Source organism: Salvia hispanica, chromosome 3 (assembly GCF_023119035.1).
Source record: "Salvia hispanica cultivar TCC Black 2014 chromosome 3, UniMelb_Shisp_WGS_1.0, whole genome shotgun sequence".
NCBI classification, from domain to species: Eukaryota; Viridiplantae; Streptophyta; class Magnoliopsida; order Lamiales; family Lamiaceae; genus Salvia; species Salvia hispanica.
This window is the reverse complement of record NC_062967.1, coordinates 34500633-34515426: the sequence shown is the minus strand read 5'-3', so window position 1 is coordinate 34515426 and position 14794 is coordinate 34500633. Positions and strand designations below refer to the sequence as shown.

The following is a 14794-nucleotide window of genomic DNA, read 5'->3' as shown; positions in this document are numbered from 1 at the left end:
TCACAGACAAAATATACTCCCACATTGAATTTATCAATTGTATAATTAATAAATTATTTAAAGTGAAATGAAATTATAAATAAAACTTGACGTGATAAAAATCCAATCTTGCGCTCTTTTAAAGCTCAACAAAACTCTGGTAATCGTGGAACCAAAAACAGCCACATTACCACTTCTCCTCTCCATTCCTCCGTCGTCGTACTACAATGGCGCACGCGATTTCTTCTCTTGCATCGTCTATGCTTTTCAATCGTAAGCTCTCTCTCTCTGCTGTAGTATATTCACTCAATTTGAGCTCACATTTCTCATCAATAATTTGTGTAAACGGCGATGAATTTCAGGAGAGCAGCTTCACTGCCGAAACCCTTTCCAGCAGAATTCGCGTAGCTATCGAGCTAATTCCGGGCTCTTTTCGAGGAGCTCCGTCCCAAGGCATGGACTCCGAGTTCTCGGTTCGATCTCAGGCGGCGGATACGGCGCCGTCTCTGAAAAGCAATCTCCGCCGTCCAATTACGCATGGCCGGAAAAGAACAAGGTATTTCCCAAATACTGTGCTTTTCAAGTTAATAGAGTTTTCTTTGTTTTTTTCGGCAGTTGTAAAAGCATTTCAGCTTGTTTGTTGGCATATTACTGGTTTTGATGTATAATTGATTGAAGATTTTGACTCGGCTATTAAGTGAATAACGGAGAATAGCAAATGTATAACCTTTACAATATATTTGAGTTGGTTCTAAAAATTCATCACGGGTCAAAGAAATCAACACAGATAATCACGGGCATAAACGAAATAAACACATGAATTGTTTACCTAATTCAATACGAGATGTATCTACGTGGGCGATGCCAAAGCTGAATTTCCCTATACACGTTTCGGGTGCAATTTACATTAAGAGAGAGGTATATAGGCAGAAAAAGAACTCTGATCATATCCACAAATCACAATAGAACTGTGTTGGGCCTAAATATAAACTGTACGGACGCCCAAAATGTCGTGGTGGTGGTGGACTAGTTAACTTTCTTTCAGGTTCCATTCTCAGCTAAAGTCCATGCTAGGAGTATAATTTAAGAATAAACCTAATTTGAATTTTCATGAAGGGAATATTGAATAATGTATTCTGCTTTTACAAGTAATATATGTGTTCCTGTTAATCTGGTACTCTTTTCAGTCTGCTATGATTGATTTTTTCTTTCTTGATATGTGAATTCCATTGAAATGCTTCTTAATGATATTCTCTCCACACGTATATTTTCTCCATAAGCACAATGGCTTATGCTTTTAAGCAATACAGATGATAGTGACACTAACACGGTTATTGATTACAGAGGCCAAGGGTGTGTATACTGGGTGGTGGTTTTGGAGGGCTGTACACTGCATTGAGATTGGAATCGCTTGAGTGGCCTGATGGAAAGAAACCACAGGTAACTTGGCAGTTTAAAAGAATAAATCAAGTATCTTTTTAGAAAACAACAACACACTCTCTGGTTTTGAATAGGAAATTTAGATGTCAATCTCTACCAACTTGGTCGTGTACCTAGATCTTCTTGGTCTTTTGTATTTTCAATTTGTTACATGTTGTCTATAAAATAAGTGTTTTTTGATAATGCAACAGGTAGTCCTTGTTGATCAATCTGAACGCTTTGTGTTCAAGCCCTTACTTTATGAACTCCTCTCTGGAGGTATATTTTGATATGATGCACCAGACGAATTTTGGTACTCAAGCTAGACAAGCATAGTTCTTTATGATGACATTGTTACACTGATTTTTCGAAGTGCAGAAGTAGATGAATGGGAAATAGCCCCTTACTTCTCGGACTTGCTGTCAAGCACCACAGTGCAGTTTTTCAAAGATAGGGTGCAGGCTTTACATCCTTCTGATCATTTGGGAATGGATGTGGCTGCATTGTCTCAATCTGCCGGAACTGTTCATCTTGAAAGTGGCCTTCTTATTGAATATGACTGGTAAACTTCCATGACATTCATATAAATCTTAATTTTCTTAGATAACATAAATACGGTCCAACGAAAATGCAATGAAAATTTTTAGCCTGAATCCATCAAAATTTGCATCAGACTCTAGTGAAACTGAGTAGCTGTGAAGCACTCAAAATACTTATTCGATGTTTTTCTTGTATAAAGATGCACGTTTTTTCTTGTTTTCAACTTATTATTCCGTAACTGTCCAAAGAGACAGAATGCTTTACCAGATTTCATTGTTAATATAAAGTATGTAGAATATGGCTGGTATTCCTGAAGTTCGATTACTCGATATCTTGAAATAAAATATTCCTTTCCATTATTGGCTTCTTCTGATATCATTCATACTGATCTGCCAGCCAGGTTGGTACTGGCGCTTGGATCTGATGCCAAACTCGATGTTGTGCCAGGTGCAATGGAATATGCATTACCATTTTCCACACTTGAGGATGCTCGTGTTAGGATTCGACTGCCCCCTACCAAATTTTATCTTGAATAAAATTCTGTGTATAGGCTAACCGCCACTTCTGTTTTTTATAATTTTCTTCTGCAGAGGGTTAATGAGAAGCTAACAGCACTGGAACGGAAGTATTTTGGCAAAGATTCTCCAATTTGTGTTGCTGTTGTAGGATGTGGTTACTCTGGTGTTGAATTGGCTGCCACAGTATCTGAAAGACTGCGAGACAGGGGAGTTGTACAAGCTATCAATGTTGACAAAATGATCTTGCCTAATGCTCCACCCAGTAACAGAGAATCAGCATTAAAAGTAAGCATAGTTGATCATATCTTCTACGATCACTTTCGTCATCCTAGATATTTCGTATAGTTAAATTAGTATACAGTTGCGTGATCTTATGTTCGAGCACTTGCCATGCGTATTATTATATCGTTATGCTGATTGGTGAGAATAGGTCAGTTGCTGATTCTGATATTACTCGACTTGTTAGTGAACAAAAAATGAGAATGACAAGCTCTTCATAGTAAGTCATCCTACTCCTAGTTAATTGAAACATAAAACCTTTCTTGTAGGTTCTCCTATCAAGAAAAGTCGAGCTTTTGTTGGGTTATTTTGTCCGTTGTATGAGGAGAGCTTCCGAGATCAGGAGCTCACCTGAACTCGAAAATGTTCAAGCTGCTCATGATACAACAGAACATGATCATGAAAGATTTATACTGGAGTTGCAGCCTACCGAAAGGGGCATAGAAAGCCAAATTATCGAAGCAGATCTAGTTTTGTGGACTGTCGGGTCTAAACCTCTACTTCCAGAAGTAACAACCAGTGATAGACCCATTGGTCTTCCTCTTAATGGTAGGGGACAAGCTGAAACAGATGAAACTCTTCTCGTTAAGGGCCACCCACGCACATTTGCCATTGGCGACTCATCTGCTGTAAAGGACAAACAGGGAAAATTGCTTCCAGGCACTGCTCAGGTACTCGATGATTCTTTTATTTTCGGCTCGGGAATTTTTTACTTCCTCTGATTGGACTTTCTGCTGCCATATTTCGATTAGGTAGCGTTTCAGCAGGCGGATTTTGCAGGCTGGAATCTCTGGGCTGCGATAAATGACCGACCACTACTGCCATTTAGGTTTGTCATAAATGAGTTAAACGAGACACGTTCATTGATGTTGCATAAAACGGTAGCACGAAACTGTATCACAAGCACCATGCCAGAAGAATACCTGTTTGGTGCTAGAGATGGTTTAGTGTAATCAAGTTTTTGCAAACGGCTAATCAATATTCCAACAATGGGTCATTCGTCGTTGCATAGCTCTTCTAGAAGGTGTTTCCTTTTGAGGATTAGTCTAATTAGATGAAAAGAGTATAGGTTAATCCATTGGTTACTAAAATAGATGGAACATGGGGAAATCTCAAGGCCCTCCATTCAAACTAATTTTATTTGATTCATATCTCATTGTAAGGGTAGAACCTAATCTGATCTCTGAGCTACCTTATGGTTTTCTCTGCCAACAGAAACTGTAGAAATGCGTATAACAGCAGCCTAACATCGATTTTCTTGCCACAGGTTCCAGAATTTGGGTGAGATGATGACTCTTGGGAGATACGATGCTGCCATTACACCAAGTTTCATCGAGGGCCTTACGTTGGAGGGTCCAGTTGGACACACTGGTATGGAGAACCTTGCTTTTATCGGATCAATGAATCATCTGCAACTCTTCCATATCCTTCTCACTCTGAGTTCTATATCGCTGCAGCTAGGAAAATCGCTTATCTACTAAGGTTACCGACAGACGAGCACCGGGTTAAAGTAGGTATAAGTTGGCTGGCAAAATCTGCTGTAGAGTCTACTGCATTGCTGCAAGATACCTTCGCCAAAATGCTTTCTGGGTCATAGAAGGCAGACTTGTCTCTCTCGAAGGTATATAAGGTTTAATGTAATCATTGTTCTTTTAAAAGTGTTTTGACTTTTGAAGCATAGTAGCTAAATTGTAAGTTCATGTATACATGTAAAATTATGAATTTGAAAAGTGTGTATTTCATGAATTTCTAATGAAATATTTTTGTTTTATGTAAATATAATAGGGTATAGAACATTATTTCCTTCTACTTTTGGTGAAAAAACAATGGAATTGAGCCAAATTTTAGTTCGTCTTATATTTTAAAAGTTAGATGAAAATTCATGAAGTTTGAAATCGTTCCAATTATTTTATGGCGAATTTTTTTGTAAGTATCTGATATGTAAGTATCCAACGAGTTTTGAGTATTTTTGTATCATTTTTTATATTATTTGAGTCATTTTATTACTCGACCAAAATTAAAGAATTTAATCAAAAAGACAACATTACTGATTGGATCTTTTATTTTTCTTTATTTTGGTGATTTAATTGTGTGAAAGATTATCTATTAATGACCCACAACACTAAGTAAGCCCCACAAGCTCCACAACTTTTGTCAGAATTTGAAATGAAATTATCATATTTTATTATTGAGCTTTTTCCCTTGAGATATATAGAGCTTTTATACAAATGGTGCCATGCAAAATGGAAGGCAAAATCACAAGTTGAATACTTGCCTTGTACTATCATTCTATCATATTATAATTTTTATAACATAATTAAATTATTCATGGCAATTATAAACGATCAATCGATGGTGAACTAAAAATACAAGAAGAAAATTTTGCAGCCTCATTCACACCTTTGTAAGCTACAGATTAATGCTCTCCACTCCATAGCAGCAGCCTCAACATCTCATAGCCGGTGCAGAAGCTCGGGATTACCCTCTCACCATCGGTTGAGCACTTAAAAATGTGATCTCAGGGCTCTCACCGAGCTTGGAACACGCAACTGCTTTCTCAGACGACCGCAGTTGCTGTTTCAGAGTCGATCAAGAAATCATCCAACGTCGCGAGAGTTTTCAGCTGGCGGCCGAGGGAAGCTATCGTCTTTTGACACTCAGCGAATCGACCAGCAGCTTCTGCTAACTCCTTATCCTGCATCAAGGTTGAACCCGCAGATAGGTAAACTAGGCAGAGATTCAATATCGATGCACGAGTTAAACGAAGAACTCCCTCCATTCATTAATTGCCTCATTTTGGGATCAGCAGATAAGTTAGCGGAACGTAAGACCTACTTACTATATATAGTAAAAGTGAAACGAGACAACTAATGGTGGACAGAGGGAGTAGTAACTAAGAAAGTAACGTCTACCAACGGACCTGATTAGCTCTGAACTCCTCGATGATTGCTGATCTCTGTGACAGAGAGCTGGACTTTGTTCCTGATAGCTCAGCTTCTAGTGTCTCACACTTAGCAACAGCTTCCCTTGAATGAATCTTTTCTTTCACAACTTCTTTTTCTAGCATACTAATGCTCGAACGCAAGGTTTTCAGATCGTGCTCCATCGCTTTGAGTTTTGTCTCTGATTCTGCTTGCTTTAAATTGGCATCTTCGAGTTGCAACTCAAGTTTGCTCTTCAGTTCTTCCACTTCACTCAACTTATCCTGAACCTTGATCAGTTTCCCTTCTGCTTCATCTAAGAGTTTCGTTGAGTTCTCGAGCTTCACATTAGAATACTCAACTTGTTTGCGTGCGTCTTTCTTAGCTTCATCAGCCAGAACAAGCTGTTTTTTCAGGTCCTCTAATGTTACCTCTGTTTGCTTCAGCTGACTCTCCGATGCCACGAGCTTAATTTGGCTTTCGTAAAGAGCAATCTCCAAATTCACTTTCTCTGATGTTATCTTCTTCAAGCTATCCTCGAGTTCAGCTGCGCGTTTCGTCATTTCATCTAGCTCAATCCTCAACAGACTTTCTTCACCATCGATCCCTGAACCAGGTCCTCTCCCATTACGCGTTTCAGGCAGCGCTGCAAGCCTCTCCATCTCGAGAAAATCGTCCATTAGATCAATCTCAACTGAAGGGACGATGAGACTTCTTCCAAGCGCTCTTTCGTGCTTAGATTGTTCTTTATCAATCGACTCAAATCCACTCATTCTGCAGCTGTCATTTTCCATAAACAGCACTCTCTCTCCGTTATCCGATTGACTGTCTGTGAAAGATTCAACATATACCGATGATGTGGTAACCGATTGGTGATCACTGGCGAGCGTTGCTTTCTTAACCAGTGCCTTCAGTCTCCGACATTCTGCTTCGAGCTTAGCCACCTTTTTTTTGCTGTCAAGATGCTGTTTGCTAGCATTCTCAGCAGTGTAAACACTCATATCACTCTCGGTGATCCTTAGCTCCAGTTCTTCCTCTTTCGAAAGAAGCTTCATCTTCAGCATCGAGTTCTCTTTCTCTGCGGCTTCAAGTTTAGAGCGAACATCAGCAAGCACACTCGCATCTGATTTTGCATCTCGAAGCTGGTCACGGAGCTCGGATAGCTGGCTCTCGAGCTCAGACTTCTTCGATTCCCATTCACTACTCCTATTGGCAAGGGCTCCATAAATTTTCTCTTCTTGATCTTCTCTTGCTTGCCTAAGCTGTCTCAAACACTCCTTAAGGGCTCCATCGAGATGATCAACACGTTCCTCGAGGGCTGAATTCTTCTGAGTTAGGGAATCATTCTGTTTTTTTAGGACCAAGACTTCGTTCTCAGCTGTCTCCCATCCTAGCATATGAGGGCAAGTAAAGATTCGTTTTAGAAGTAGTAAACGAAGACTCAAAACTAAAACGAAACCAGTCTTCTAAAATCATACACAAACATACACTATTCTTTTAAAGACTTACACAAAGGAATACCTGAGACAGCTTCCTCTGCTACTTTCGCATGTTGCTTAACCAAGTCTTCCTTAGCACCGATATTGAGAAGAGCTGCAGATAGTTTCTCCGAGAGAGTCTTCACGCTATCATTAAGTTCATCGTCCGGTGCAGCTTTAGATGTGACTTCAGGGGACTGAATGTTATGATTTGACAGAATCTGCACAAATGGAACAACCATATTAAACCTCATGAACTTCTAATTGCCATTCAGTCTTTCTTCTCGTCTCCCGATTGATTAAAGCACGTTGGCTGATCTCTCTCGTTAATTTAATTCGAAAGCCATAATTCAACCCAGATTTTACCTTTTCTTGATAATCGTTTTTTCCTTTGTTAAGAGAGAATATTGGAGGAAAGTGGCAGATAAATGACCAATCTTTATGATTAAAACAAGTGGAGACTGCAATAGATAACATTAACCCCGTGCATTCGCTAATTCGATCATGTCTTAAACACTAATGACGGGAGGCGGGACAGCAAGCGCCTACAGCCTAGCACGCACAGGCAGGTTGGGTGGGACCCACATTGGGTTACACATGTGCAAGTTCAGAAAAGAGTGGGGGTAGACGAGGGCCTAGGAGGCGTTAAGCGGGGTCTTTCTAGAACACCGGTTCACATTTTGTTCTCGACTCATCAGCACATGATGTCTAAATGCAACTAGTGAAAATGATGTCTCTACTAAATTATTAGGCTGAGGTTATGCATATCAATGAATATGTATACGGCTCACTGATATTGAAGCACGAAAATTGATGGCGACCGAGGGAGAGAGAATCGTCACACCCCTCCTATAATTGGAGGTAGACACTTGTAAAAGGAGCTGGAAAATAGTGCTTTTCAGAGTGGAAAGTGGTAGGCTGTCAGTTGTGGACCAACTGTACTGGATATCCACACAATGTGGTCCATCTTAGTTGATGATAAACCAGCATGTGAATGGAGTTTCACCATTCTTGCAAAATCCGAACAGGGATAAAGCTTCTGACGTGCCAGATTTTTCCGAGGCTGATTATATCTTAAACACACAAGATTTCAAACACCAGGCCTTAATTAATCTTGTTGCAACTTTCTGGAACTTAAGATTATCGAACCCAAGCCTTTCCCGAATATCACTTACTCACTTGTTCTTGATCCATCAGAGACTTGAGTGATTCAAGGAAAGAAACCGACATGGATGCTAACGACCAAACTTTTCCGAATAATAACTGATGGTGAGAAATGAAAGCATACCGGTTTGCAGTTCCGGCTACAAAAGGTCATGTAAAGACCATAAAACAGTTTAAATCCAAACCCGAGACGACCTTTGTAGAGATCGATACACTCAAGTATGAATTCAGCAAAGTTCATCTTACGGGGAGTTTTCTTATACGTTTCGACCTTATCTATTTTCTTTAAACTCATAAACAACCAGAACAGTAGCACAAAAAAGATCAATTTCCAAACAACATAACAACAAAATTGTTAGTTTCATACCCTTATAAATCTCAATCATATTGAAATTCAAAGTTCAAACACACGGATAAGTAAGAATGAGGCAATCAGTAAACAGCTATACATTAACATACAAACCTGATCATCAGAGAATCTTTCGGAGTGCGATGACACTGACCCCAAGCTCTCCGTTTCCCCACTGGGACTTTTCTCCGAAGACTTTCGCCGCCACAGCCAACTCCTCCTGTCCATCTAAATGCACTCCCCACCTCTCACACTGACCTCATTTACATCTGAATACAGCCACCTTAAACCACAATCCTAAACACAAGCCCTCCAACAGCATCCCACCTCTCCCTAATCAAAACTACAGAAACATAACATCAGCAAAGCCAGGCTCATAACTCAAAATGCACATATAAATCAAGAAATCAATCAGAAGCAACAGAGAGATTATTAAACTCAAAGCAAATTGCAACAGAAATAGGATTTAAAATTCTGGTAAAGAGTCAATCTTTACTTACAATACAATCAATCCTTAACCAACCAACCTCATTTGAAGCTGAAAGAAACACAACAAGAATAAGGGATAGAGCCATCTTGGAATATAAAAACCATACATATCCAAAAACGTCAATCACAAAACTTTCAGACAACAACTCTGATGGGCACCTTTCATTTCCCCCCACCACCACCAACTGAAGATGATATCAAAAAATCTAATTAAAACTCGAAATTTGGGTATTTCCCTTTAAATATCCATGAAAAAGACTGCAAAAAATTATAGGCATGACCCACATAAAATTATCTACTTTATCCTCCAAATACTAGACGACCACGACCCACAAACAGAAATACAGCAAATATGCAACTTCACTAATAAAAAAAGCACCTTTCTTGATTTTCTAGAAATAACATCACATACTAAAAACCTCCCTACTAAAAAAAGCACCTTTCTTGAATTTCTTTACACAGCCAATTCTAATAGCAAAGAAAATAGAATGTAGAGAGAGAGAGACCTCAAAAAGAACATGAAATACACTGACAAAAAAGGGAGTTCAAATAATTGCTGAGCAGCAAACAGAATAGTTTGCAATTTTCTGGTTAGGGATTATAATATTGATGGAGCTAATTTATTATTTTTATTTGAGGGAATAATGTAGATTTACTTGAATTGAAAATGCCTTTTTGCAATGGTGTTTTGGAGTGTTGTGGAGGTGGGGAGAAGCAGACAAAGACATGGTTGAATTATGGAACAAAAATTGTTTTCTTTTTCAAACCAAGATTACGATATTTGCGCGCCTGCTAAGGATGATTGAAATGATGGCCACGTATATCAGTATGAATTAAACACCTTGAATCATACAATAATGCGTTTACATTTTTTCTCATATGAAGTTAGATGAGTTAGTTGATTTAATAATAATAATAATAATAATAATAATAATTATTATTATTATTATTATTATTATTAACTGATATACAAGTGGTAAAAGCTTTTTTTATAAATAGTCACCGATTTCTTTTCCAAAAATAAAAAATGGCATGTTGCAATTATTGTTAGTTGAAGATTCTGCAAAAGAATGTGCCGTAGACCAATTTTTTGTATTAATGATTTGGGTTTTCTAAAGTCAAACAAACAAATCTAAATTGCATGTATCACGTCCAAAAATTCGGACTACTTTGGATTTAAATTCTGAATCTAAGAAAATTAATATGTTGTGTGCATTATGTATGCATGTTCATTCGTACGTTGTAATAATTGAGTTTTATGCTATCACTTATTTCAATTTTATTATATTCATTTTTCATAATGAAGTTAATTTGGAATTACGCATTATTAATTCTATAAACAACGTATTCATGTAGTACTCCTAATTAAATTTATTTTAATGAAATGCATCCATTCCATTTTCCCATTTCCGGCCCATTATCAAGGGAGGTTTGGAGTGAGATCATTAATTAAAATTGGTTTCAATTGGGCTATTTTCCATATTCAATCTATACTCATCAGAAATTCTTTACAATTATTCATAGCGGGCGAAAATGTAAATTGAGATGATTAACGGCGGACGGAGAGAGTATTACTTTATCATTTTCAAAAAAATTCCTTACAATCCAATTTTTTAGAAAATAACCTCATTATGATATATTTGAAATTCCTCGTGGGCCTGGGCTGAGCCGAGCCTCAAGCTCTTCCTCGAGGTGGGATTCGAAAAATATTGCCATTAGCCACACACCCTCATCTCCTTCATACAGCCACCATCGATGACACCACCCGAGCACCATCTTCTGAGGCCTAGCTAGCTCTGAGTGAAAACCGCGGCTTGAACCATAGAGGAAGCTAGGATATACTTTGACACAAGCCAATTTTTTTTTTATTTTTTATTTATAGTTATCTCTATATTTATAGTACTAGTAGTTACCATAGTGGAAGGATCTGTCCAGTCCCAAGATGACTAAGTAGAGAAGTGATATCTACAAATAACTACTACTACTATTTTGTAGAGGTTAGGTTAGTGGTGTAAATTTCAGATCATTCTACCCAGTTTATGTCAAAGTCCTTGAATTTGTGTAGCCACTCATGTGCATCTTGCGAAACGAAGGCTTTCGTAGGTATCTTCTCCTGTCCATTTACATCGTTGCACACCAAAGACTCGGCTTTCCTCTCTCTTGGGTGCCTCACCTTGAGTGACAGGAGACGGGACACTTCGTGCAGCCCTCCCCATTTCTCCAGAGCACGAGCTATGTCGTAGCGCCCTGCACCAGACCATGGCTGTTTTCAAGAATCCACTCGATGCAAATGTAAAGAAAAAGTTGTCTTTGGACGATATATAGCATGACATTCAATCGAGAAAAGGAGATGGATGTCGAGTACCTGCACGTTCGAAGGATTTTCTGCTGGGCATGTAAGATGGATCCATACCCCAATTCCTTTGGAATCGTTTAATCTGAAAGAGCAAAGTTGATAGATCATGGTGATGGATTGTTTTTTAACAGAATGAGATGCAAGAAACTAACCTCATCTTGCAAGTTTTCAAGATTATCCCAATAACCCTTAGGCTTGCGTTGTTTGTATGCAAGGGACAGATCCATCAATGATGCGATTCGCCTAAATCCACCCATGCGTGTAATGGCCTTCTCAATATCCACTCGCCCATGCTTCCTTAGCTGCTTTCTCATAGGCATGAATCCTTCCTGTCCATGCTCAGAAATGAAGTTTAAGAGCTCGGATTTTAGAACCTCGATGTTTCTCTGCAGGCCAGGGACCTTTGGCCTTTGTCTGTTTGAGCTTGAGACACTATCATAGTCTTTGGCCTCTGGACTGCTCTTGAAGGAGCTAGCTTTCTCTCCCTCGTCACAGCTGTCATTACTAACGGCCTCCTGATTATTTTCATTTTCTCTCTTTTCCATGTAATCTCGAATAGCACATAAGTTTGAAGGAAGATCCTCGTAAATGACCTGCAAATGCAAAACCAGATGATTTTGTCTCAATGACATGAAAATAGCTGTCATAATATCAGAGAATTGTTGTTTACGAGATCTAAGCAGAAGTGCTTAACTTAGAATGTAGAACCAACTGTATAACTACACAAGTATAAGCAAAGACAACTAGACATTCAACAATGAAATGGACCAATGGAAGTGATTACTAACCTCTTCCATGATAGCTTCGGAAAGAAAGGAGTTCTTATGCATTTTCGACTCCACTGAATACTTCAACAGCGTGTGATGGCTGCCTAGTTTCTCTAGGATCCATTTCCCTCGAAATGAATCAAAGTCTCCTTCGACCTGCTCAAATCTGATCTCTTGTTCAAAATGCTCACATAAATCAAGGATGACACGAGCATGGAGAACCATATACAACAGACCCTTGCATCCTTCCTGCAACATTAGTCATTGGTTCAAGTAATAGAAAATTTAAATACTCCGTATCATTTTAATTCTGCATAGTTGATAATTTTTTTCTTGTTCATTCAAGGATCATTGTACCAGACAAAAAAATTTGTACCTGACAAATGCGGACTTTATTGCTTTCTCGAGATAAGATCTTGCTTATAGCTAAATTAGGAACAAACCTGCAGTAGTTTCAGGAAAAAATATACTCCTATTTAAAAAACAATTAAGGAAACAGATAACATCTGATATAGTGACAGAGTTCCATCGACATCTTGGTAAAGGTTCTACGCATTAGACCCCAAACAGTAAATATAGAAATTTAGAGGCATGCATGAAAACAGCTTTCACATCAAATTTCCACATGTTAAACCTATCAAAAAAATTATAGACCTTGGAGATCAACCTTGCTGACAAACAGATGTAATAAGATGTCAGGAAATCTCAGTAAGCGGCACACTCAGCGCCTAAATAACTTACTCGGGAAGTCTTTCATAAGCTGTGAGAATATTCCAGACTTCACGAACAGGAGCTTTTACTGTTATGCTGGCAACAACACATCTGTGAACACCCCCATTTTCCTTCACCACAAAATAAACCAACCAAATATGAAACAACTTCCCCAGGAAGGGAAAGATATAGAGTAGAGTCGAGCAGTTACCAATAATCCATCAAATCTACGGAGATGAACTTCATCTACCAAGCATGGCCTGTCAAGCGGACAAGATTTGCCAAATATTCCCCAATTACTGGTCAACTCTCCAGTCGAAGGAGACAGAGAACCAAAAGCAGCTTTGACAAAGTTTTCCTTGACATCTTCATCTTTGTTGTTCAATGCAGTTGCAACTTCAGTCTCCTCACCTCCAAGGTGAAGTGCTTGTGAAGGTAGCTTGTCCAAAGAGACTACACTCTGGTTTCCTTCGAAGCTGCTTTCAGATCGGCATGCTAAAGCTAGGAGATTTACAGGAAGATCTGATCTGATAATCCTCTCCAGAAATATTGCTGGGAAGTTGAACCTAGGTATAACATTCACTTCATAACCCAAGGTGGCTGTTTGCGACCTACGAATGTGAAGGATCAAAGCACGGAAAACCATGGACAAAAATTTAATAAAGGTCAACTTCACTTCAGTACAACTTCTTATCAGAGAAACCAAAAGAACAAATTAAGTAGAACTATCTTGGTGATAACAAAAAAGAAAAGAACTGTATCATACCCTTTCTGAGACTTCACTGACCATTTGCCTTCGAATTTCTTGAAATCTCCATCAACCATAGAGAAGTGCAGCTCACGGTTATTCTCCTGAATCACATCAAAGGTAAGATGGAAAAAACTGAAAAATGAAAAAAAAAACATCCAAGTGTAGTAACATACATTAACTAAAATAGTTGTGGAATACGAATGTCGATTGGGAATTACAATATAAATATATTACACCTTGTTCACCACTGCTCTCAATTAATAGCCTATTTATTCAAAAACATAACCTTCTTTGAAATAATCAATAGCCTAATCTCTTTTCACCCAAGACTGATTTGTTTCACATGACATCTCTTCTCCAATTACCATATCTTCTTCCTCACAAAGTTACAACAAGCTAGTAAACTCAAGAACAACGAAAAGTCGAAAAGCAGATGTTCGAGTTAAAAGTGAGTACAGAGATGACAAGTTCTCGAAGATCCAACACGACCCGAGCTTCTATATGCCAATACAGAGCCCTCTGCAACCCTCTCTGCTCCAACCATATCCTCCCCGGATATGGACAAGGAATCCTCCCACTGAAAGATGCATCAAAATTCAAAAAGAAAACATCATCACAATCCCTAATCAAGCATAAGCTAAAAAACAATGCACAAATCAACAAATTAGCTTCTGAATTCGACATAATCAATCTAATTCAACTACACCAAAACCGAAAATTCCCCCAATTTCTAACCTACCTAGGGATTCTCACTTCTCAAAAACTGGGAGATGGAAGAATTCTACCTTTTAACGAGATTGGGGATGAAATCAGCGAGCCTTTCGTAGTCAGTGAGAGCAGACCAAACCGATTCAACATCAGCATTAACTGGAATCTCACCTCTGATTCTGCGTTCCCTCCACGACAGCACTTCCACTTCACACTTAACCTTCCGCTCTCCTAGAACCACCTCGGTTTCTCGATCTACCTCAGCTCCTTCTCCTTCTTCCTCTTCCTCTTCCTCCTCCTTGATTTTCTTCGCGGTTGCGAGATTGCTAGGGCTCCCATTGGAAGATTGAGAGGCGGTCCTACAG

General features: G+C 38.8%; 3 protein-coding genes across 5 annotated transcripts in view; 1 reads left to right on the top strand and 2 right to left on the bottom strand.

Moving 5' to 3' along the window:
• The first annotated feature begins 116 nt into the window (after nt 1-116).
• LOC125213312 (alternative NAD(P)H-ubiquinone oxidoreductase C1, chloroplastic/mitochondrial) lies at nt 117-4512 on the top strand. The gene is made up of 11 exons (XM_048113786.1): nt 117-252; nt 342-535; nt 1324-1419; nt 1611-1677; nt 1777-1960; nt 2339-2432; nt 2529-2741; nt 3005-3406; nt 3488-3564; nt 4003-4106; nt 4193-4512. Exons 1-11 carry the CDS (start codon nt 207-209, stop codon nt 4330-4332), a joined length of 1617 nt encoding a protein of 538 aa, XP_047969743.1. The 5' UTR covers nt 117-206; the 3' UTR covers nt 4333-4512.
• A 383-nt stretch (nt 4513-4895) lies between these two features.
• On the bottom strand, nt 4896-9767 carry LOC125213311 (filament-like plant protein 3). 3 transcript variants are annotated; one of them, XM_048113785.1, is made up of 5 exons: nt 9643-9767; nt 8762-8990; nt 7178-7355; nt 5656-7046; nt 4896-5430 (listed from the first exon to the last, which is right to left on the bottom strand). In XM_048113785.1, exons 2-5 carry the CDS (start codon nt 8873-8875, stop codon nt 5293-5295), a joined length of 1821 nt encoding a protein of 606 aa, XP_047969742.1. In that variant the 5' UTR covers nt 8876-8990; nt 9643-9767; the 3' UTR covers nt 4896-5292. The 3 variants fall into 3 exon arrangements, with proteins under 3 accessions (XP_047969742.1, XP_047969741.1, XP_047969740.1); XM_048113784.1 differs by lacking the exon at nt 9643-9767 and adding an exon at nt 9148-9348; XM_048113783.1 differs by lacking the exon at nt 9643-9767 and adding an exon at nt 9175-9348.
• Nucleotides 9768-10691: 924 nt separating this feature from the next.
• Nucleotides 10692-14794, bottom strand: part of LOC125215490 — a 4426-nt gene continuing 323 nt past the window's right edge. The window contains exons 2-11 of the mRNA XM_048116914.1: nt 14507-14794; nt 14178-14298; nt 13737-13822; nt 13182-13581; nt 13001-13101; nt 12636-12702; nt 12281-12508; nt 11645-12085; nt 11502-11574; nt 10692-11383 (exon numbers count right to left, since the gene is read on the bottom strand). Coding sequence (XP_047972871.1) covers nt 11160-11383; nt 11502-11574; nt 11645-12085; nt 12281-12508; nt 12636-12702; nt 13001-13101; nt 13182-13581; nt 13737-13822; nt 14178-14298; nt 14507-14794 — 2029 coding nt within the window. The 3' untranslated portion in view covers nt 10692-11159. The remainder of the gene's footprint in view (nt 11384-11501; nt 11575-11644; nt 12086-12280; nt 12509-12635; nt 12703-13000; nt 13102-13181; nt 13582-13736; nt 13823-14177; nt 14299-14506) is intronic.